Raw genomic sequence first — 26,324 nt, forward strand, 5'->3', positions numbered from 1 at the left:
TACCTCCCAAGGTCCCATCATCTGGCCACAAAGGAGCCTAGCCATGCATGACCATCACATTTGTAGTGATGAGCAGTCCCTCTCAAAATATACCAGGGGTCTCACGAAGGACTTCACGGGTGATAATTACCCTCCCAATCTTGTATAGAAACAGATGTCATGTGCTTTCTCTCTCCAGTCGCCTACCACCTCCAAAAGTCTCACCATCCAGCCACAAAGGAGCATTTCCCTCATGACTCAGTACTGCTCAGGACTGGAGAAACTGAATCACAATCTCTACCAGGGTTTCAACTACCTCTGGCTACCTGTTAAACCAGTCACATGATCTACAAATCAAGCTTCAACCACAGCGTTGTGTTCTATGTAGGCATAAAGACCAATAAACTGTCTGTTCACAAGAATGTCTACCAACAACCTGTGGCCAATGAACAGCTGGACCACCCAGTTGCTAACACAACATTCTTCATTTTCAATGATTTTTTCACAGCCTGTGTCATCTGGATCTTTCCTACCAACACCAGGTGTTCTGAAGTGAGCAGGTGGAAACTCTCCCTGCAATATACCCTACATTCCTGTAACCATCCCGGCCTCAACCTTAGTTAGTCATTGACCTTTACCCACCTATCCCCTTCCCTATTCCCACTCCAGCACTACACACCCTTCTATTCCACCAACGCACCCACAATTTTTTTATCTCTCTTGTTTTCCTCTGCCCTCCCCCCAACATCCTTCATCTAACCTCCTGACTGCATTTAGCTTCCCTATGCTCTCCCCACCTCGTGCCTGTAATCTCCCACAAGCAGCATTTTACCGTCCCCTGCCCCTATCTTGCTATCCCTCCTGCTTCCCACCCCAACCTCCTCCTTACTGCCCACCCAGATTGCTTCTCCCATTATGTGCTGTTGCTTGCAGTCTGGCCCCAACAATCAGTGTTTGAGTTGCATTTCCATGAATGTGTGTGTGTATGTCATCTAATTCAGATGAAGGCCTTTTGGCCAAAAGCTTATTTTTCTAGCAGTATTTTGTTGTTCCTTTCTGTGACTCAACATGGGTTAAATCAAGGTATATTGTAACAGAAAGAAGTATCTACCAAAAGCTACTTCCAAAGACAGCGTCCGTGATTAGTGACCATTAATGATAATCAACTATACTCTACATATGCTTATAAACTATAATTATACATCTTCTTTGTACTGTTGGCAAAATTTGTTGCAAATTGTTTATTTCTTCAGAAAAGAGATTGTGATTTCTGCCACATTTGGGCAATGAAATAATTCATTAGTGACACATGAAAATTTGTACAAAGGACAAGATTCGAACACAGCTCTCTTGCCTTCACACAGTGGTTACACACAATTGCATAGACTACCCAAGCATGCCTCCCTACTCAACCCAAATTCAAATTTGCTGCTCAATAGCAAAGTAACACCCCCCAGTCTTTTTTCCTCTTTTTGCTTGTTGCATCACTCAAAGTCCGGTATGAGGTTGGGCAAAGAGTACTCTACACAGAATGGTCATATTAACCTTCAAGGTGCTGAGTGGTGTCTCTTTCAAACATGTCCGTGGTGGGAGGTAACACCTGAAATTTGGTGTTTTCGCCACACTTTTGACACTGTGGGAATTTCCTCATGATTTCTGAAATGGAATGTCCCATGCTTCTAGCTCCAACTACCATTCCACATTCAAAGTCTGCTAATTTATGTGGCCTTAATCACATTGGAAACCTTTTCACATGAATCACCCGAATACAAATGACACCTCTGCCAATGTATTGCCCTTTTATACCTTATGTATGTGATACTACCGCTATATGTATATGTGTGTATCACTATCCCATGACTTCTGTCACCTGAGTATAATGCAATATTTGGAAAAACGTCACTAGCATAATAGTGGTTGTAATCTTCAAAAAAGCAAGAAAATATTTATTTTTCTCTCAGTGTTGATTGCAAATCCAGGCAGCAGCTAAGTTCAAAATTATTCTGCTTGTTTACATAAGAGCTGAAATAATATTTTGTGCAGCATATATCAGGCAAAGTATTATAGTTATCATCACTCAGGCAGAAATTTACCTGCATATATTACAGGTTCCTTTGATGTCATCTTAAAGAACACAACACCAGGCAGTGCAAACACACCATATTCTTTTGCCATCTGCTTGTCATCTATCTTCACAAAATTTATACCTGCTCCATCTGCCTCATCATCAATATGTTCAATTTCTACCAGAACTCGGTCACACTGCTTGCAGTCATTACTGTCTGAAAAAAACTTTGATGTAAAACAATTTCACAAAATGTTACAGGTGCAGTATTGTAATCAACATGTAGAACTCTGATGATGTCAGTTACTTTTTATAGCTGCTATTTTACCATCTACACAATTAACTTCACATGAAAATTTGAGATAATTTCTCAGCTTAATGATCCTGTTTTTGAAATGGAGTAATCACAATTCAAGTTCAAATGATATTCATAGAGCTTCCACATACTACCTGTTCAGTTTATGATTGTTGCCATTGGCATTAAGACTAAATGTATGATACATTGTTAACAAAGGTGAATGAATACATCCATACAAGTACAGCACACATGCATAATTTCAAAAAATAAAAAATGATAAATAAAAAAGTGATACATACAAGGAATGAACCAGCAACAGTCTAAAAACATGAATGAAAAGTAAAAGTGAAACCTTCATGTATTTTGAACTTGCAAACACACATAAAATATCTCATTATGAAACAGTAGAATTATGTCTGTAGACAGACAGTGAGAAGAAAAAATGAAAACGATAATCTGTGTGAAGGAAGATTACGCATGACAAAGCAGAGTATGAAACATGGTTCTGCAGCATAAAGACAATACACATTTCTGCTTGTAATATCGCTAATCATTTATAGCAACTGTTGTTTTACATATACACATTAGCTGAGCTGAACATAGTAAAATGCTGTAATAATTATTTCTATATTAGCAAATCAGCCAAGGTGTAAAAATATATTTTAGAAAAGTGGAGGGTTTTAGATACTTTTGAAGGAATTAATGGCCATGGAAGGTTTCCTCACTCTAAGAATTTTCTCCACTGCTGTGACATTACTCTAATTCTACTTCCAGATGATCCCACATAGACTGTGACCAGCTTCTAATCTGGTAATGATCTGACCATGCATAATGATTTCCAAATATATTCATTACGCTATTCTGCTTTCCTATAACTGAAATTAGATGTGCCAAATCCACACAACTGCACACTGTTCCCAAGAGTTCAGGGCATACAAACTGTCAGTGGCATTCTAAGTAGTCTCATACTGTGTGCGCATATGTCATGTTTTTGTGTTGTCACATTGAAGTTCGTCCACACACTAATTGTGAAACAAAGAAAAATTTTTAATAAATGACAACTCCATTCATTAAATAAATTTATAGCTGTGGTACCCACAATGCAGAAGATGCACAACTGAAAAGTTTGATATGAAAATTTTTGTCTTCTGAACTGCACATCTCATTTTTGGCACCAGCTATTTATAACACTGCAGAAAATTCACTAGGTACTGTAAGTTCTCTTTACCAAGACTGTTGTTGAATTTTTTTTTTTTGTAAAAATCCAATCTTATGTATCTCTAAAAATATCCTGTTTGGATACCACATCTTTTTAATTTTCAAAATGTTGGAAAACTATTTGAGGGAGCGTTCAATACTTTCACCAGTACATAGGCCTGCTGCTGTGCAATCTCAGAAGTTATATGGCACTTATTTTGTACACTAACTTCATTAAATAGTGCCACAAGTTATTTATAAGGAATGTAAGGAATCTGGATACTGGTAGCTAAATCTGAAAGAGTTAACAGTTATTTCTGAGGACTCTTTGAACTCAATTCCTCCACTAATTCAGCATTCAGTCTCAAAACTATTGGTCATCAGTACTAATTTATCTTCTGTTCACAAACATAGTCCATTGTCTAACATGACTGTCATCCATCAGATGCAGGCAATGAACGTGTCTGTGAAATTTGTTATGTTGAGTTGTTTTTTCTAGCAGAATATCCAAACACTGGGACTTCCAGACTTCCCAGCTAATGGAGACAGCTGTTGGTTTATGTAACAATACAGACATACATTAATACTTGTTCCATAGATCATGAGTAGGACATTTTGTAATGATGTGGAATGTGTCACTTTAACATAAGTTTTCTTTACACAAAATAATTAATTTTTTTTTCAGTTACTGCTGCATATCTAAAAATTCGTCTATTGAGTAGAAGGAGTCATCATTCAGAAGTTCCTTTAATTTGTTTTTAAATGTTGGTTGGCTATCTGTCGGACTTTTAATGCTATTTGGCAAAAGACCAAAGATTTTTGTGGCAGCAAAAGTCATATTTAACCCAGAATAGTGAAGATCGTCCTTTCTTCTAGTGTTGTAGCTATGCACTTCACTGTTATTTTTGAACTGGGATGGGTTATTAATAACAATCTTCACAAGTTAATATATGTATTGTGAAGGTACTGTGAATATCCCAAGTTCCTTAAATAAATGTCTGCAAGGTCTTCTTGGGTGGGCTCCAGCTATTATTCTGATTACACGCTTTTGAGCAATGAATACTTTTTCTCTTAATGATGAATTGCCCCAAAATGTGATGCCACATGAAAGCAGTGAATGAAAACAGGCACAGTAGGTTAATTTACTGATATGTTTATCACCAATATTTGCAAAAATCCTAAAAGCATAAGAAGCTGAAACTAACCGTTTCAGCAGATCATCAATATGTTTCTTACAATTCAATATCTCATCAATGCACACACCCAGAAATTTCGAATATTCTGCCTTAGCAACAGACTTCTGTTCATAGTCTATATTTATGAATGGTGTTATGCCATTTACAGTACAGAATTGTATATACTGTGTTTTCTCAAAATTTAGTGAGAGTCCATTTGCAAAGAACCACTAATATTTCTCCGAAAGACATTATTTTCAATTATCACAGCTGATTCTTGTTTGTTGGGTGTGATTACTATACTTGTATCACCAGCAACTAGAAATAGTTTTGCATCTGCATGTATATAGAGTGGCAAGTCATTAATGTATATTAAGACCAATAGGGGGCCCAAGACTGAACCTTGTAGGACACCATACTTGATACCTCCCCAGTCCGAGGACTCTGCTGATTTTTGCAGACTATCTGTACTGTTAATTTCAACATTCTGCATTCTTCCAGTTACATATGAATTAAACCATCTGTGCACTGTCCCATTCATACCAAATACTTAAGTTTATCTAGAATAATGCCATGATTTACACAATCAAAAGCCTTTGAGAGAACACAAAATATCCCCATGGGTGATGTTTGGTTATTCAATGCATTTAATATTTGATCCGTGGAAGCACATATAGTATTTTCTGTTGAAAAGCCTTTCTCAAAACCAAATTGGCATTTTGCTAGTACTTCATTTCTACAAATACGTGATGCTACTCTTGAACACATTATTTGTTCAAGAATTTTGGATAAAGCTGTCTGAAGTGAGATGGAGTAGTAGTTGTTAGCATCAGACCTATTCCCTTTTTTTATGCAATGATTCAACAATAGCGTATTTCAGTCTATCTGGAAAAATGCCCTGTTTCAGTGAGCTGCTACATATGTGGCTGAGAATCGTACTTCTCTATTGGGAACAAGCTTTTAGTACTCTGTTAGAAATGCCATCAATTCCATGTGAGCTTTTACTTTTGAGTGAATTTATTACTTTCCTAATTTCAGTAGGAGAGGTGGATTGAATTTCAATTTTATCAAATTGCTTGCCATGGTTTCCCTTTTAACAATATTCCAAATTGTTTTAATTTTGAATTAAAACAATGAATAAATTAACAAACATGATTCCAAATGGCACATTTTAAAGTACTACATGTTTTGAAATTAATACTGGCTGCAGTTGTAATGATACTATCCATATACTGTGCTTCACTTCAAATCAATGGAGATTTAACTGTTACAGGATATACTGTAACAGTCAAATTTCTGATGATTTACACTAAGCAGAACAATTGGACAGTACTGCTACAACTAAAGCCAGCATTAATTTCAAAACATACAGTACTTTAAAATGTGACCCTCTGAACTATATTTGTTAATTTATTCATTGTTACCCAAACAAATTAAGACTGTGGAACTTGAAATACTGTGTTTTGGTAAGCAAATTTTCAAAATAGCAGAATGAATCGAAATGTCCCACAATTTCATTCACATTATCTGAAATGAGAGATCTTACTCACAAAAGAATACTGCCACATAGTCAGATGTTTGCCTTATTTTCTGAAACATCTTTCTGTTAACCCTTTCAATGTGATCAGTCAGTTCCATATTTTCAGGATTAGTTAGCCAGTCCAGTACTTCTTCATCATCATCTATGTCACCTGAAAATGTAAAAGAAGCAAAAAAATTATAACATATTGCAGATTACACTTCATTTAAACTTCAAAAATGTTGTAATGTTGTTATGAAATCCGAATAATACAAAAATACATGTTTTCTTAACTTTATACAACTGAGTATTACAAAGTGCACCTTTATAAATTTTATGCCATCAAGTAGATTTAGAAATGAAGCTGACTTTCTTTATGTTTTCTAACCTGTCAGTGAGAAGTAAGTGAGCATTTTGGAAAGTAACCTTAATTTTCTTTTAGTGTGGGGTGTACGAAACAGTCACAGCATATGTACACCATGGGCTTCAGAGAATAAGACTTTCGCTAAGCAAATTAAATCAAAACTAAGATAGAAAAAATCAGACAGACAGCTAATGAACAATACATAAGACCATTTCATCAATAAGAGGTTTTAAATGAGCCTTGCTCATACTTTGAAATGGCAAGTTACATCACTTGACTGTGTAAACCATAAACCATGAACCCTTAAGGAACTGTGACCCATCAACAAAATGTGGACTTGCTTCTTCCTTCAAAAATGTTTTACAACCAGTCTTGTTGGCTCTTTTTTAAGATATATATAAAATTATTGCTATCTCAAAACCATGTGAGGATCCAAAATTATTTACAGCTTCAGATCCTTAACTCTGTCAAGTGTAATTTACAAGCAACTGTAAAACCAATTCCAATCATAATAGCTCTTGAAATTGAACTTCTTAGACCAGGTGAGCAAGCTGGCTTCAGGTAAAATAGAGACTGCTGTAATCAGAAACTCGCCTTGACTGTCTTTTCAAAAATTTGATTTGGGAGGAAAACAAAAAATGTCTCCATATTTCTTGATACCTTGGGGCTGCTTATTGCACTATTTGAAGAGGGCCGGGGGGAAGGGTGGGAGGAAGTGTTCTCAAATGTCACATAATATTCACTCAGATAAAAAATATACACAATAACAGATTCTTTCCAAATTCATACAAAAATGCCACTGAAAATTCCACAAACTTAACAATGGTTTTCCACATAGTTCATTAACATCTCCAGTTATCTTCTACTTGCATATTCATTACCTTCCAGAAATTGCATCTCACAAACTCATCTATGTTGACGATATCACCCTCACCATACAATACAATATTTCAGTGAGGTGACTCACTGTTTTAAGTGCTTCAGTAGATGGATGACTACTTCATGAAATATCATCTGCAACCGAGTCCAGATAGAAATAACTTTGTTCCACTTCAGCAATGGAAAGGCAAGCTACAGCCTATGGTCAGGTTCAGGAGTCACACTTTATACTGTAAACTTACTCCCATGTACCTGGATGTGATCTTAGATGTATCCTTCACCTATTAGCACCATTTTCAGAAAGTGGCTGTTAAATTCAAAAGCCATAACCACTTTCTAGACTGTTTTGTTATGTTGCAGAAGGAAAGCAGGAGAAGGCAGAGTGACCAGAACAGTGATCAGGAATGAGATATGGGTTTCCCACAGAGACAAAACAGCAGTCAATGGAGAGAGATCAAAAATTATACCATTTTGCTAAACATTTGTTGTTTAGTCTACTGTGACGGGTGAGAGGTACGCTGACATGTTACAGAATCACATCATCCCCAGCCTGGCTGATAAACACCTGCTGGAATGTACAATGTTTATGCAGGATGGCACTCCACCCCAAACTGCTAGACGCGTGAAAGATCTCTTGCGCGCGTTGTTTGGTGATGATCGCGTGCTCAGCTGCCACTTTTGTCATGCTTGGCCTCCCTGGGAGAGCCAGTCCTGACAAAACTCTACCATCTGGTGAGCAAGATGTATGAAACAGGCGAAATACCCTCAGACTTCAAGAAGAATATAATAATTCCAATCCCAAAGAAAGCAGGTGTTGACAGATGTGAAAATTACCGAACTATCAGTTTAATAAGTCATAGCTGCAAAATACTAACACGAATTCTTTACAGACGAATGGAAAAACTAGTGGAAGCCAACCTCGGGGAAGATCAGTTTGGATTCCGTAGAAACACTGGAACACGTGAGGCAATACTGACCTTACGACTTATCTTAGAAGAAAGATTAAGGAAAGGCAAACCTACGTTTCTAGCATTTGTAGACTTAGAGAAAGCTTTTGACAATGTTGACTGGAATACTCTCTTTCAAATACAGGGAGGGAAAGGCTATTTACAATTTGTACAGAAATCAGATGGCAGTTATAAGAGTCGAGGGACAAGAAAGGGAAGCAGTGGTTGGGAAGGGAGTAAGACAGGGCTGTAGCCTCTCCCCGATGTTGTTCAATCTGTATATTGAGCAAGCAGTAAAGGAAACAAAAGAAAAATTCGGAGTAGGTGTTAAAATCCATGGAGAAGAAATAAAAACTTTGAGGTTCGCCGATGACATTGTAATTCTGTCAGAGACAGCAAAGGACTTGGAAGAGCAGTTGAACGGAATGGACAGTGTCTTGAAAGGAGGATATAAGATGAACATCAACAAAAGCAAAACGAGGATAATGGAATGTAGTCGAATTAAGTCGGGTGATGCTGAGGGAATTAGATTAGGAAATGAGACACTTAAAGTAGTAAAGGAGTTTTGCTATTTGGGGAGCAAATAACAGATGATGGTCGAAGTAGAGAGGATATAAAATGTAGACTGGCAATTGCAAGGAAAGCGTTTCTGAAGAAGAGAAATTTGTTAACATCGAGCATAGATTTCAGTGTCAGGAAGTTGTTTCTGAAAGTATTTGTATGGAGTGTAGCCAAGTATGGAAGTGAAACATGGACGATAAATAGTTTGGACAAGAAGAGAATAGAAGCTTTCGAAATGTGGTGCTACAAAAGAATGTTGAAGATTAGATGGATAGATCACATAACTAATGAGGAGGTGTTGAATAGGATTGAGGAGAAGAGAAGTTTGTGGCACAACTTGACTAGAAGAAGGGATCGATTGGTAGGACATGCTCTGAGGCATCAAAGGATCACCAATTTAGCTTTGGAGGGCAGTGTGGAGGGTAAAAATCGTAGAAGGAGACCAAGAGATGAATCCACCAAGCAGATTCAGAAGGATGTAGGTTGCAGTAGGTACTGGGAGATGAAGAAGCTTGCACAGGATAGAGTAGCATGGAGAGCTGCATCAAACCAGTCTCAGGACTGAAGACCACAACAACAACAACTGATCAGATCAAGCGCCATCTGTCGGACATTTTTTGAACTTTTGCATTTTTTTGGTTCTAATAAAACCCCGTGTCATTCCAAGCATGTGTGGTAATTTGTACCTCTCTATCTACATTATTCCATGATATATTCAGTTTTCAAATTTATACTGACTTTTTGATCACCCGGTATATGATCTATTGTTGACATGATTCGCCTCCTCTTCTTCCATCACACACCCTGCATGGAAAATTGGTGTGTGGAAGATGGTGAAGCACCTGGCACACAGCCAACATAAAATAAAATTAAGCATCAGAAGTGCAGCATTAATATACAAGTTTTTTAGATGAATATTCTATCTGCCAAACTTCATTATTACTGCAACCACGGGTATCAGGTATTGAACCCTCCCATGGCAGTCAGACACACTGACTGCTGATCTGGAGAGACAAAAACATACAGTAAAAGAAATCAGAAAAAGGAAAATAAAATTTTGTAGTTTAAATGTCATACCAGTGCAGAGAGAAAGTCTGTGTGAAAATAAGTAGCTTCAACAAGAAACATGGCATCAAACATATAACAAGGAGGAGGAAGTTAGAGATCACATCTCCGGCTGTATTATGAGTCTTCAATGTCTGCAGTTCTTTAACCCTCTATGGACAAGCTCAACGAAGTTGTAACACTTCAGTACATTGTTGTAGCTGTATAGTGAGAAGCATTTTCTCACAATTGTCATACTTCACAGATTTGTAACACTTCAAATTACAATTCCACGAAGTGACGTCACTATGTGACACTTTACTGAACCACTTGAGAAGTTGAATCTCGGAAGTTGTGTATAGCACAGGAACATTAGTGCCATCTGTAGATATTTACTATTACACATCTTAAAAAATGTAAATTTTGAACATTTAAACATTATTGTCTGGTATCTACATCTGCATCTACATGGTTACTCTGCAAATCACATTTAAGTGCCTGGTAGAGAGTTCATCGAGCCACCTTCACAACAATTCTCCATTGTTCAAATCTTGAAAAGAGCACACAAACAATGAACACCTACATCTGTCTGTGTGAGCTCTGATTTCTTTTATTTTATTATGATGATTGTTTCTTCCTATGTAGGTTGGCATTAATAAAATATTTTCATATTCGGAGGAGAAAGTTGGTGATTGAAATTTCACGGGAAGATACCAAAGCAACGAAAACACACTTTTTAAAATGCTGTTCATCCCAAATCCTCCCATCACTTCGGTGACACTCTCTACCCTATTTTGTGATAATACAAAATGTGCTGCCTTCTTTGAACTTTCTTGATGTACTCCATCAATCCTATCTGGTAAGGATCCCACACCATGCAGCAGTATTCTAAAATAGGACAGACAATCATAACATAGGCAGTCTCTTTAGTACATCTGTTACATTTTCTAAATGTTTTGCCAATAAAATGCAGCTTTGGTTTGCCTTGTCCACAATGTTTTCTATGTGTTCTTTCCAACTGTAATGTTTGTAATTGTTGTTCCTAGGGATTTAGTTGAATTTACATTCTTTAGCGTTGACTGATTTATCATGTAACCGAAGTTTAATAAATTCCTTTTGCCACTCATGTAGATGACTGCACACTTTTCGTTATTTAGGGTCAACTGCCAATTTTTGCACCATACAGATATCTTTTCTAAATCATTTTGAAATTTGTTTTGATCTTATGATGACTTTACTAGTTGATAAACGACAGCATCACCTGCATACAACCTAAGATGGCTGCTCAGATTGTCTCCTAAATCATTTATATAGATAAGGAACAGCAAAGGGCCTATAACACTACCTTTGGGAACGCCAGAAATCAGTTCTGTTTTACTTGATGACTTTCCGTCAAATACCACAAGCTGTCACCTCTCTGACAGGAAATCATGAATCCAGTCACATAACTGAGACAATATTCCATTAGCACACAATTTCACTACAAGCCACATGTGTGGTACAATGTCAAAAGCCTTCTGGAAACTAGAAATACAGAATCAATTTGAAATCCCTTGTCAATAGCGCTCAACACTTACTGTGTGTAAAGAGCTAGTTGTTTTTCACAAGAATGGTGTTTTCTAAATCCATGTTGACTGTGTGTCAGTGAAGTATATATGTATAACAAACTAAACAACGATATGTCCACGACAGAATAACAGCAATATGTATATTTGTTTATCAAATTAAACAATGATGTGTCTAGGACTGCATAACAACAATATAAAAAGGATAGATTGTTACTCAGTATGTAGAGAAGGCATTGAGTCACAGACAGACAATGAAAAGACTGCTAAACATTCAAGGTTTTGGACAAAAAACAGAAAACACACATCCAGTCACACAATCGCAAATCACCTACACATGACCACTGCCCCAGGCACTGGGCCCCTTGCATGTGTATGTGAGTTGTTCTTGTGTGAACACATGTGTGTTTTTATTTCTAAACAAGAAGTTTCTTCTCTGAAAGCTGAAATGTTTAGCAGTCTTTTTCATTGTGCCTTCCTGCAACTCAATGCCTCGTTTATGTGGTGAGTAGCTATCTATCCTTTTCATATGGTTGTATAACAAATTATTATGATAGACATTATTTCCAAAATGTTATAGCATATTTTCTTAAAACTTTAAAAAATTGTTGGCTTAGTCACTTGCAAAAAAAACTGCTGATTTTACAGAAAATCAATATTACAGCATTTTATTGAAAGAAGAGTGTATTCACTCATTTGGTAGACAAAGACAAAGATGACATTGCCTAAGTACTTCCTCTAGTGCTACTGATGATGATGATTATGTGTCAACAAATAACTGTACAGCATCAGGCAGTTCTGAAGATAATAAGATTTTAGCCTTTATCTGTGCAGTTGTACAGTAGAACTGTTTCCAAACTAGTAGTTTTCGAAAGAAATCAACTGTAGACTTTTTCTGCAATATTCAAAGTCAAGTTGTTTGCCAGGAAAATACAGGACATTGGCTAGTTGTGTCTGAAAAGAGAACTGTATGTAAAATGATGAACTGGAGTGAAGTCAATCAACTGCCTGTGGGAAGTATATGTTCATTTATGCTCTACTTCTACAACTACTACTACATTAAGAAAAAAGGAAACTGTTGTATGGACTCCTACAAAGATAAGAACTATACAGATCAAAAGAACCATATTTTTATGTATTTCCACATTCCAGAAAACTATATATTAATGAATCATAAGCTAACATTTAATTCACTTGTATCCTTAAATCCCTTATGCTACACTACAAAATATACTACATAAACATTACTCAAATGTATTTTTTAGCAAAATATGTTTATTAAGCTTCTTATGCAACACAAATATAGCACTTATAATTCTTGTCATTATTATTGAATAATTTTGTCCACAGAGGGGTCACTTACCATTTATATTTTACCCATACTGGTACACACTAATATTCAGGTCACATTCCACTGATCCCACTAATCAGAAAAACTTATGGTAATGTCGAATAAGTCAACAATAGACTAAAAATAAATGTAAATGTCATGTGACTAGAGCCTCCTGTCGGGTAGACTGTTTGCTTGGTGCAAGTCTTTCGATTTGATGCCACTTCGGCGATGTGTGCATCAATGGGCTTGAAATGATGATGATTATGACAACACAAGATCCAGTCCCTGAGCAGTGAAAATCTCTGACCCAGCCGGGAACTGAAGCCGGGCCCTTAGGTTTGACATTCTGTTGAGCTGACCATTCAGCTACCAGGGGCGGACAGAAATAGACTGATGAATAAAATATATTACAAAAGCTCTCATCAAGTCACACATTTTGTTGCCTTCATTGCTGTTGACATTTCTGAGAAACAACAAAACATTTATCTCCTGCTAAACATTACTATTCCAGCCTGACATTGCAATGGTACATGTCACTATAAAGCATAGAAATGTCTCACTTTCCTTTTACTGATTGATGAAAGATATGCATGTGAAAAACATGGCTTAAATTAGTAGTAGTGTAAAGAGCATCTACTGTGCCTGGGCTTGTGGAATTTATGTGCAGATATGAAGAAGAAAAATGCAAGAAATGTGCAGAAAGTGATGACACATGTGTAATTTGGACTGGCCAGAGAGGGGTCACTTGCACATTGCAGTCATGCTTTGGGTGTGCTGTGGACTCCAAAGAAGAAAGGGTGCTAATGGCAATGACCGAGCACAGAAAAATCAATATTGTTATATTAGATTCTATGCCATTGTATCTTGAGTTAAGTATGAACTTATGGTATCAGTCAAGCATTGAAGCATCATGTATGAACATGTTGTCTGGAAAGTTTTGTTAATTATCCGTGGTTGTGACTTGAGAACTTATCTGACTATAGAAGAACTATGGAAACTGTGTTTTGTGACTTCATAGTGAGTTTTTTAAATTGAGAAGCTTTCTTATAGCCTTCACCCCTCCGCAATTGGAAAAGAAGTTAGCGGTCAAAAATCATGGCACTGCATAGCAGGACCATAACATCAAGAGAAAACATGATGGCGACCAGGAAATTCAGTAAAGAAGGCAACTGTTAGTACAGGGAATGAGAAAAGACTTGGCATTTCACAATAAACCAATCCCTTAAAATCAACTCACAAAAAGAAAAACACCTCAAAATGTGTTGATCAACTTTTCTATCAAGGCTATTGGTTTCTCATACTATACACATATTTCTCATATTGCTGAAAAAAACTTTTCATTGATTGTTCAATCAGTATGATATTCGGACAAAACACGCACTTTCTGAGCCCATTTTTTATACCATCTGCTTTACATCTATATAGGTACTCCCACTGAAAATCTTCTTGTAAGGATAATTTTGCCACTGTATGTTCTAGCACTATCAATGGCATGATCTAACCCAGCAAAGTGAAACAGAACTGAGAGACAATTCATGTTATATAGCAGACAATGTGCATACTAGCATAATAAATAATATGTACGAATAGTTACAGACAGGGAGTCTATGCGGGCAATTTGCATAATACACTGTTGTGAAGCATTTTCTGGAATATAGTATTCATAACCATGGTTCCTTCTTCAGTTGCATTTTCTCTGTTTGGAATTCATAGTTGGGAGTTTGCTCTTCACCATACATTCAAATTCTACCATCCGTATTCCCTCAGCCTAACCTAAAGTCTTCTGCAACTGACATCCAGCATACATTTCTTCAAGATGTGGAGATTACGTTAAAGAAAGGTATTCTGCATACATTACTATATAGTCCATTCAATGTGGAGGTTATATTAAAGGAAAGTATTCTGCACGCATTAGTATATAGTCCATTCAAATTCCTAGAACTGGGCTCAGAAATATATACATACCTTTGAAATAAAAGTAAAGAAATCAAAGAATCACAGGACTGTATCAGTGTTCAAAACTCATTCAGTGGTCTCAGATGTTGTTTCAAGTAAGTCATTCCAGTTGTTAGAGCACTGTTAAAAAATGAGCTCTGATGTTCACCTCTAGAATTATCATTTATGACTCATTTACAGTATAGCTAACATTTTGGTGTGGCTGTTGTAAGTTATGTCTAGTTAAAACTTTAGTGCAATATCATTCACTTTGTTTCATTTTCTAATGGCAGCTTGTTGTATCTCAGGTTTAGCAGCAATATTTCAATGTTCATAGAGCCATAAAACTGGTATGGACTTAAGGGTTGTTTATCAACTCATTTACCATCACAAATATATCACTGGTGTGGCTGCTCATGCACTCCACTGATGGCGAGTTGATGTGCACTAGTACAAAGAATAATGTATGTGCTCTCCAAGTAGTCCCTGTCCAATTTTCTTACTATACAGGGTGAGTCACCTAACATTACCACTGGATATATTTCGTAAACCACATCAAATACTGACGAATCGATTCCACAGACCGAACGTGAGGAGAGAGGCTGGTGTAATTGGTTAACACAAACCATAAAAAAATGCACAGAATTATGTTTTTCAACACAAAACTACGTTTTTTTAAATGGAACCCCGTTGGGTTTGTTAGCACATCTGAACATATAAACAAATACATAATCAGTGCCATTTGTTGCATTGTAAAATGTTAATTACATCCGGAGATATTGTAACCTAAAGTTGACGCTTAAGTACCACTCCTCCGCTGTTCGATCGTGTGTATCGGAGAGCACCGAATTACGTAGGGATCCAGAGGGAACGGTGATGGACCTTAGGTACAGAAGAGACTGGAACAGCACATTACGTCCACATGCTAACACCTTTTTATTGGTCTTTTTCACTGACGCACATGTACATTACCATGAGGGGTGAGGTACACGTAGACACGTGGTTTCCGTTTTCAATTATGGAGTGGAATAGAGTGTGTCCCGACATGTCACGCCAATAGATGTTCAATGTGGTGGCCATCATTTGCTGCACACAATTGCAATCTCTGGCGTAATGAATGTCGTACACGCCGCAGTACATCTGGTGTAATGTCGCCGCAGGCTGCCACAATACGTTGTTTCATATCCTCTGGGGTTGTAGGCACATCACGGGTCACATTCTCCTTTAACGTACCCCACAGAAAGAAGTCCAGAGGTGTAAGATCAGGAGAACAGGCTGGCCAATTTATGCATCCTCCACGTCCTATGAAACGCCCGTCGAACATCCTGTCAAGGGTCAGCCTAGTGTTAATTGCGGAATGTGCAGGTGCACCATCATGCTGATACCACATACGTCGATGCGTTTCCAGTGGGACATTTTCGAGCAACGTTGGCAGATCATTCTGTGGAAACATGATGTATGTTGCAGCTGTTTGGGCCCCTGCAATGAAGTGAGGACCAATGAGGTGGTCGCCAATGATTCCGCACCATACATTTACAATCCACGGTCGCTGTCGCTCTACCTGTCTGAGCCAGCGAGGATTGTCCACGGACCAGTAATGCATGTTCCGTAGATCCACTGCCCCGTGGTTTGTGAAACCCGCTTCATCGGTAAACAGGTAGAACTGCGACACATTCTCTGTTAATGCCCATTGACAGAACTGCACTCGATGATTAAAGTCATCACCATGTAATTGCTGATGTAGCGACACATGAAACGGGTGAAAGCGGTGACGATGCAGTATGCGCATGACACTACTTTGACTCAGTCCACCAGCTCTCGCAATGTCCAGCGTACTCATGTGTGGCTTCATGGCAACAGCAGCTAACACACCAACTGCAACCGCTTCTCCTGTGATGGGCCTGTTACGGACCCATTTACGTGCTATGACCATACCTGTTGCATACAGTTGGCGGTAGATGTTTTGCAATGTGTGGCACCTTGGATGTTCTCTGTCCGGGTACCGTTCTGCATACACCCTGCAGGCTTCAGCTGCATTTCGTCGACACTCGCCATAGATGAGTATCATCTCCGCCTTTTCAGAGTTCGAATACACCATGGTCACAGTTCCTACAACACTACACTATCACAGACGTCTGGTAACACGGTGTACTACAGTTGGTCTGCGTGCGAGACGAATGCAGAATAACAATAGCAGCAAGCGCTACATGTGGACACTGCGACAGCTAGACCAAACCACAACAGTGCACTACAGCCACACTCGTAAACACGGTCGTCATCGTAAACATGTCCCTGCAGATGCTGCTCGCCGACCGTGGCCCGTGTTTGTTACAACACGCAACTGAACGTCTGGAGGTTTCAAGTGTCAACTTTTGGTTACAATATCTCCAGATGTAATTAACATTTTACAATGCAACATACGGCACTGATTACGTATTTGTTTATATGTTCAGATGTGCTAACAAAACTAACGTGGTTCCATTTTAAAAAATGTAGGTTTGTGTTAAAAAACATACTTCCGTGCATTTTTGAATGGTTTGTATTTAACAATTACACTAGCCCCTCTCCTCACGTTCGGTCTGTGGAATCGGTTCGTCAGTATTTGATGTGGTTTACGAAATATATCCAGCGGTAACGTTAGGTGACTCACCCTGTATAATCACTAACTTTGTGTTTTGCTCATTTAACTGCAAATGTTTTTATTTATCAAATATTTGTAATTTTGAGGGCAGGACTTGCCTATTTAAACTATGAAGGCCACAATGCTCCAACTTTGGTAATATCGGTTAATGTATGAAGTGACATAAGACTTGGATGGAGAAAAAACTTACCATCATAGTTTATATACTTTCCCTTGCGGAAGTATGTTATACCAGGTGGGTTTCGATAACCATATTTCTTCGCCATCAAACGGTCTTTACACTTTACTATTTTGATTCCATATTCAGCAGCTTCATCATCAATTAATTCCATATGGCGCAGAACTCTTGGAGATATTGGGTTGTCCTCAGTATCTGAACTTCCAAAATTCCAGAATAAACACAAAATCACTCTGCTTAATAGACAATAAATTATTGTATACAAGATAGCTGATATTTTCTTCAAAATTTGTTGAATAATCGTAAAAATAAAGATTTTGTCATCCAGCATTTAGTAATTATGCAAATAAAAAACAATAGAGTGTGTAAATATAACAACTAATGGTGTCGTAGAATGTTTGAGGAACAGGGAGGGACATGTAGGCACATAAACAACAACACGCAATAGCTCTCTCTCTCTCTCTCTCTCTCTCTCTCTCTCTCTCTCTCTCTCTCTCTCTCCCCCTCCCCCCCTCTCTCCCCCTCCCTTTTCTGTGTGTGTGTGTGTGTGTGTGTGTGTGTGTGCACTTGAAAATACTTTTTCTATAGTTTTTAATTATGTAAGGTGGTTCATTGCACATATTGTTTCCTATGATTGAAGAAATTATGAACTCATCTGATACAGGCCACACTATTAGGTGCACACTATTTATATATGCAACAAAAATCTATCAGAAATTTAAGACAACTTACAAAAAATCACTGCAAGGAACTCCTTTGTTTCAATGTACTTGAACAACTTGTCACGGTTCACTTCCTCAATACTTTCATCATTTTTTTGATCTAGCATCCAATCCAGCACATCAGTTTCGTCGAGTAAATTACCTGAACATAATAACATTTCTGTTTATTTCATAATATACATGAATATATACCTCTAAGAACAATGGATATTAATCTTTTATTTTGATTTACATGACATCTTAATGTTTGTCAGTAAAACATAAGAGTGAATAACACGTTGACTGAAACCAAAAAAAAGAGTATGCAGACTATAGCACAGATGTAGAAGACATGCTGAATAGCAAAAATGTAAACTATGATAAGTGACAACAGAGGACAGAAAGGTCATCAAACGGTAGTTACTGACATAGTTTACAACTCAGCAAACTGAGACACTAGCAGCAGTATAGATTTTTTTCTGTTGGTCCAGTATGCAAGTATGCATTACAATTTCCTTCGGAACTAAAGATTTCTGTCTACCCTTGGTCAATTGCAGCATCACATTGTCACTGAATAGGCCGTATAGTCTGTACACTATGATTTAAATTTAATAAATTTCTTCAAGATATAATAAAAATATAATTAATGCAAAATTACCATCAGAGCCAAATTCACTCATCTATTATGTTGCAACTATGGTTTGTTCATCATATATGTAAATGTGACACTGACGTACATGGTTCTTGTTTTAGCAAAAAGAAATAATACACTAGTAGCCCTCTTAAAAAGAGAGTAGCTTGGTTTCTGTACACATGACAGTAAATCCACTATCCATTTCCATTATAAATTAATTTACTCACTTTTTCAAGTCCCTGCGAGTCTATTTTATGATTAATTCAACTCAATTCTTTCCTTGCCCATATACTGCAGCTCTGATATTTTTACTTCAAATACTTTTTTATCTTTGAACATTTTACACACTATGTGATCAAAAGTGTCCGGACACCCCCAAAAACATACGTTTTTCATATTAGGTGCATTGTGCTGCCACCTGCTGCCAGGTAATCCATATCAGCGACCTCAGTAGTCATTAGACATCGTGAGAGAGCAGAATGGACCACTCCGTGGACCTCTCGGATTTCAAATGTGGTCAGGTGATGGGTGCCACTTGTGTCATATGTCTGTAGGCGAGATTTCCATACTCCTAAACATCCCTAGGTTCACTGTTTCCGATGTGATAGTGAAATGGAAACATGAAGGGACACGTACAGCACAAAAGTGTACAAGCGCTGACAATTGAAGAGGGTCATAATGTGTAATAGACAGACATCTATCCAGACCATCACACAGAAATTCCAAACTGCAACAAGAGCCACTGCAAGTATTATGACTATTAGGCGGAGGGTGAGAAAACTTGCATTTCATGGTCAACTGGCTGCTCATAAGCCACACATCATGCCGGTAAATGCCAAACGATGCCTTGCTTGGTGTAAGAAGTGTAAACATTGGATAATTGAACAGTAGAAAAACATTGTGTGGAGTGAAAAATCAAAGTACACAATGTGGTGATCCATTGGCAGGGTGTGGGTATGGCGAATTCCCGGTGAACGTCACCTGCCAGCCTGCACAGGCCTACAATGATGTTTTAAGTGCCTTCTTGCTTCCAACTGTTGAAGGGCAATTTGGGGATGGTGATTGCATCTTTCAACATGATTGAGCATGTGTTCATAAGGCACGGCCTGTGGTGGATTGGTTACATGACAATAACATCCCTGTAATGAACTGGCCTGCACGGAGTTCTAATCTGAATCCTGTAGAACACCTTTTGGATGTTTTGGAGCGCTGACTTCATGCCAGGCCTCACTGACCAACATTGATACCTCTCCTCAGTGCAGCACTCCACGAACAATGGGCTACCATTCCACAAGAAACCTTCCAGCACCTAATTGAATGTATGGCTGCGAGAGTGGAAGTTGTCATCAAGGTCAATACCATATTGAATTCCAGCATTATCGATGGAGGGTGCCACAAACTTGTAAGTCATTTTCAGCAAGGTGTGTGGATACTTTTGATCACATAGTGTATCTGTAGAGACCATTCATCCTCTCAGAGCCTAATAGAAAAGCCCAAAGCATAATCTGGTTTGTTGTTATGTTTAATGGACATTCATAATTTCTAAACTAATTCTTCAACAACATGTCCCTAAACCCTTTCCAGGCAGCACAGATAATAATAATGTGTTGAAACTGAGTAATTTTACACAAGAAAGTAAACATCGTAAGTATGAAGCTTAAGAGTAATTAAAACAGGAATGAGTGGAGGAACAAACAAAAACATTTCTTTACGTTTCATGATGAAAGTACACATTTGTGTTTGACATTCTGTGGGTGATAGTAAGTGTACCTGTTGATCTCATAGTATGTACCATAAACAATTCTTCAAAACTGGGATGCTTGTTATTGGCAAATCTTTCAAACAATTAGGTATTGCCTCTAATACACAAATAGTTAGTCAGTGGCTTTAATGACCCACTCTAGCACATGTATATATTGTTGCTGAGAAATCTCTTCACATTACCATGATGATGCACTGAGTCAGAGTCCTGGAAAGTTATGTACTTAGTTTTTTTATGTTTTCTTAATAGCACACTTTTTAAACTCCATGCACGTTTTTCTGTTTGAGAGATGTAATCTTGCATTTTTGTTAACTGTAAAGCGTAGGGTCAGGCGGTCTGTAGCACTGCTGTCATTACTTCTGAACAGGTAGATAAAAGTTCATAAGGCATCAGCCTCCATTGGTAACACATTGGGAGGGCAGCAAGTTGCATATCTAGGAATCTGTCTGTTCTACTATAGTAAATTCTTAAGTTAGTAATACTAAGATGGGTAGTATTGTGGATGCTGTATGCAGATGCAGGAGGTGCTGGCCACAGTTCACAAACAGCTGAATATGCTTTTGGCTATGGTCAGTCATGCTGCTGTCTAGAAGTGTAGTACTGGTGGAATCACTGGTATGTTGCACAGGATCTCCGGTGTCACCCATCTCACCAATCAGCTCTGCTGCTGAGGACCTCCTGGTGTCCCCAACGTGGTGGAACTGCCCTCACAACAGGATGAGTGGCGGGTGGTAACACATGCATATTGCTTGAAGCGAAGGGCCAATGTGGAGACTGGCCATGTGGTCTTGCTTGTTTGCCCTGTGAGTGAACAGGTGGTCTTCAGAAGGGTCTGAGTAGCACACAGGATCAGGAGTTTGCTAGCTATCAGGAACACCGATGCTAGGTGCATTATGGAGCCCTTTAGGGAAATAGAATTCATAGTCGGAATGAAAGCCAATGTGCACTCGATATGTCTGACATGGAGCCTCATCTGAGATCCGGTGGTGGCATTGCTTGTGGCTATTGAGTGTGCAGGTTGCATTCATCTGCAAATTGTCGCTCACATTGGCCCTAATTATGCCTGTCGCTTGGATTCTGAAGCCATTCTCAGTTAATACAGGAGGCTGCCAGAGGTGATGAGCACTTCTGTCATTGCATTCAGGATGCAAGCAGAGCTCACAATTTATGGCATTGTACTCAGAGTTAATTGGGGTCCTTTGGTTTGGAGCTGAGTGGAGGGTCTAAACCAAAGGCTTCATCAATTCTGTGACAGTCTTGGCTGCAGATTTATGGACCTGCATCAGTGTACAATGCCCCTTGATGGTCAGGACTCTACTACACAAAGGAAGCAGCTACTCACATAGCAGACTACTTGTGGAGTGCATATGGGGGTTCTTTTAGTTTAGGCAGTAGTTTGAAGCAGTCTGATGAAAACTAGCCAGATGACATGCAGATAGTAAAATCAGACTGCATTCTGCATAATAACACATTGACTGCCAAACTTTTATCTCTAAGTTGTCGAAGTATTTGTAGCAAATTTCCCCAATTTGCTGCCCTCCAGGAAATTTCTCATGCTCAAATTATTCTTGGGACCCAGAGCTGACTCCAACAGGAAGTAGAAATCTCTGAGATACTTAGCAGTTCAGGAAATGTATATAAAAAATACAGTTAGAGGCCATAGGAGGGGGCGTGTTGATTGCAGTTGACAAAAAAAGTATTGTCATTATTAAAGTCAAATTTCAAACAATGGAATATACAGCATCGGATAATGACAGTATCATGGAAAGTATAAACTGCTACATACCATATAGTCGAGATGTTGGCTCACCGACAAGCACAACAAAATGACTGCTAAATAAGTGAGATTTTGCCCAAAAGACCTTCTTCTAAGGTTGACAACACAATAAAATACACACACACAGACACACACACACACACACACACACACACACACACACACATATATATATATATATATATATATATATATATATATATATATATATATATATATATATATATGGTTATAATAGAGGGAAACACTCCACGTAGGAAATATATATCTAAAAACAAAGACGATGTAACTTACCAAATGAAAGCGTTGGTGTGTTGATAGACACACAAATAAACACAAACACACACACAAAATTCAAGCTTTCGCAACCCACGGTTGCTTCATCAGGAAAGAGGGAAGGAGAGGGAAAGACGAAAGGATGTGGGTTTTAAGGGAGAGGGTAAGGAGTCATTCCAGTCCCAGGAGTGGAAAGACTTACCTGAGGGGGAAAAAAGGACAGGTATACCCTCGCACACACACACACATATCCATCCGCACATATACAGACACAAGCAGACATTTGTAAAGGCAAAGAATTTAAGAGTTTGAGAGTTTGTAAAGGCAAAAAGTTTGGGCAGAGATGTCAGTTGAGGCGGAAGCATAGAGGCAAAGATGTTGTTGAATGACAGGTGAGGTATGAGTGGCGGAAACTTGAAATTAGCGAAGGTTGAGGCCTGGTGGGTAACGGGAAGAGGGGATGTACTGAAGGGCAAGTTCTCATCTTCGGAGTTCTGATAGGTTGATGTTAGCGGGAAGTATCCAGATAACCCGGACGGTGTAACACTGTGCCAAGATGTGCTGGCCGTGCACCAAGGCATGTTTAGCCACAGGGTGATCCTCATTACCAACAAACACTGTCCGCCTGTGTCCATTCATGCGACACAAACATACACACAAAATTCAAGCTTTCGCAACAAACTGTTGCCTCATCAGGAAAGAGGGAAGGAGAGGGAAAGACGAAAGGATGTGGGTTTTAAGGGAGAGGGTAAGGAGTCATTCCAATCCCGGGAGCGGAAAGACTTACCTTAGGGGGAAAAAAGGACGGGTATACACTCGCACACACACACATATCCATCCACAAATATACAGACACAAGTAGACATATTTCTGCTTTTTAAATATGTCTGCTTGTGTCTGTATGTGTGGATGGATATGTGCGTGTGTGCGAGTGTATACCTGTCCTTTTTTCCCCCTAAGGTAAGTCTTTCCGCTCCCGGGATTGGAATGACTCCTTACCCTCTCCCTTAAAACCCACTTCCTTTCGTCTTCCCATCTCCTTCCCTCTTTCCTGATGAGGCAACAGTTTGTTGCGAAAGCTTGAATTTTGTGTGTATGTTTGTGTGTCTATCGACCTGCCAGCGCTTTAGTTCGGTAAGTCACCTCATCTTTGTTTTTATATATAATTTTTCCCACGTGGAATGTTTCCTTCTATTTTTATATATATATATATATATATATATATATATATATATATATATATATATATATATATATATATATATATTCATGAAGCATAACTCACACATATGACCACTGTCCCTGGCCAGTAACATTGGATTCAGCCTTGGCGGTCAGAGACAGTGGTCATGTGTGTGTAACTTGTGTTTGTGTGAATGTGTGTGTGTGTGTGTGTGTTGTCTACTTTAAAAGGCCTTTTGACTGAAAGCTCAATTGTTTAGCAGTCTTTTTGTTATGCCTGTCTGTCACTCAACATCTCCACTACATGGTGAGTAACATTCTATTCTTTTCATAATGAAGTCAAATTTCAGTAATGAAGTTATGTGATCATGTATAACAGGTCTAGGTGAAATCAAGTTAATTGTTGGATTTTTTACCAGCCACCAAACTCTGCTGTGACAGTCTTAGAGTCAGTCACAGATAGTCTACTCTCAGTAGTGAGGAAATACTCAGGTCACAAGATATTAGTGAGAAGCAATAGAAGCAACTGTAACCTCTTGGGTATAGACTGGGATTTCTACTGATTCACTGCCAGGGGGAACAGACAGACAATCTTGTAAAGTACACTGGAACACATTTCCCCAAAACTGTCTTGAGTACGAGGGTCAATCCAAAAGAAATGCACACTATTTTTTTTAACTCCATCTTTTATTCTATCTGTCTGAAAGTCTTACAGCATGTAGTTACATCCTTTAGGAACAATATTTTCATTTATCCACATAATTTCCATCCCTCTCAATTGCCTTATGCCATCTTGGAACCAGCGCCTGTATACCCGCACGGTAAAATTCTGGACCAACCTGTTGGAGCCACTGTTTGGCAATGTGCACAAGGGAGTCATCATCTTCAAACACTGTTCCACGAAGAGAGCCTTTCAGTTTCCCAAAGAGATGATAGTCACATGGAGCCAGGTCACGACTGTAAGGCAGATGTTTCAGTGTTGTCCATCCAAGATTTGTGATCGCTTCCATGGTTTTTTGATTGACATGTGGCCATGCATTGTCATGCAACAGTAAAAGATCCTGCTTTTGCTGATGTTGTCAAACACGACTCAGTCGAGCTTCAAGTTTCTTCAGTATCATCACATGTAGTTGTTGTTCTGGTCTTCAGTCCTGAGACTGGTTTGATGCAGCTCTCCATGCTACTCTATCCTGTGCAAGCTTCTTCATCTCCCAGTACCTACTGCAACCTACATCCTTCTGAATCTGCTTAGTGTATTCATCTCTTGGTCTCCCTCTACGATTTTTACCCTCCACGCTGCCCCCCAATACTAAATTGGTGATCCCTTGATGCCTCAGAACATATCCTACCAACTGATCCCTTCTTCTAGTCAAGTTGTGCCACAAACTCCTCTTCTCCCCGATCCTATTCAATACCTCCTCATTAGTTATGTGATCTACCCATCTAATCTTCAGCATTCCTCTGTAGCACCACATTTCGAAAGCTTCTATTCTCTTCTTGTCCAAACTACTTACCGTCCACGTTCCCCTTCCATACATGGCTACACTCCATACAAATACTTTCAGAAACAACTTCCTGACACTTAAATCTATACTCGATGTTAACAAATTCCTCTTCTTCAGAAACGCTTTCCTTGCCATTGCCAATCTACATTTTATATCTTCTCTACTTCGACCATCATCAGTTATTTTGCTCCCCAAATAGCAAAACTCCTTTACTACTTTAAGTGTCTCGTTTCCTAATCTAATTCCCCCAGCATCACCCGACTTAATTCGACTACATTCCATTATCCTCGTTTTGCTTTTGTTGATGTGAATCTTATACCCTCCTTTCAAGACACTATCCATTCCGTTTAACTGCTCTTCCAAGTCCTTTGCTGTCTCTGACAGAATTACAATGTCATTGGCGAACCTCAAAGTTTTTATTTATTCTCCATGGTTTTTAATACCTACTCCAAATTTTTCTTTTGTTTCCTTTACTGCTTGCTCAATACTGCTTCCCTTTCATGTCCCTCGACTCTTATAACTGCCATCTGGTTTCTGTATAAATTGTAAATAGCCTTTCGCTCCCTGTATTTTACCCCTGCTACCCTTAGAATTTGAAACAGAGTATTCCAGTCAACATTGTCAAAAGCTTTCTCTAAGTCTACAAATGCTAAGAATGTAGGTTTGCCTTTCCTTAATCTTTCTTCTAAGGTGAGTTGTAAGGTCAGTATTGCCTCACGTGTTCCAATATTTCTACATAATCCAAACTGATCTTCCCCCAGGTCCACTTCTACCAGTTTTTCCATTTGTCTGTAAAGAATTCGTGTT

General features: G+C 38.5%; 1 protein-coding gene across 3 annotated transcripts in view; it reads right to left on the minus strand.

Moving 5' to 3' along the window:
• LOC124612943 overlaps positions 1-26,324 on the minus strand; it is a 453,322-nt gene that overhangs the window by 82,981 nt on the left and 344,017 nt on the right. For all 3 annotated transcript variants that reach the window (XM_047141447.1, XM_047141449.1, XM_047141446.1), the window contains 4 exons: positions 18,413-18,544; positions 17,693-17,875; positions 6,265-6,405; positions 2,073-2,261 (listed from right to left, as the gene is read on the minus strand). In XM_047141447.1, coding sequence (XP_046997403.1) covers positions 2,073-2,261; positions 6,265-6,405; positions 17,693-17,875; positions 18,413-18,544 — 645 coding nt within the window. The remainder of the gene's footprint in view (positions 1-2,072; positions 2,262-6,264; positions 6,406-17,692; positions 17,876-18,412; positions 18,545-26,324) is intronic.

Source organism: Schistocerca americana, chromosome 4, assembly GCF_021461395.2.
Source record: "Schistocerca americana isolate TAMUIC-IGC-003095 chromosome 4, iqSchAmer2.1, whole genome shotgun sequence".
NCBI lineage: Eukaryota > Metazoa > Arthropoda > Insecta > Orthoptera > Acrididae > Schistocerca > Schistocerca americana.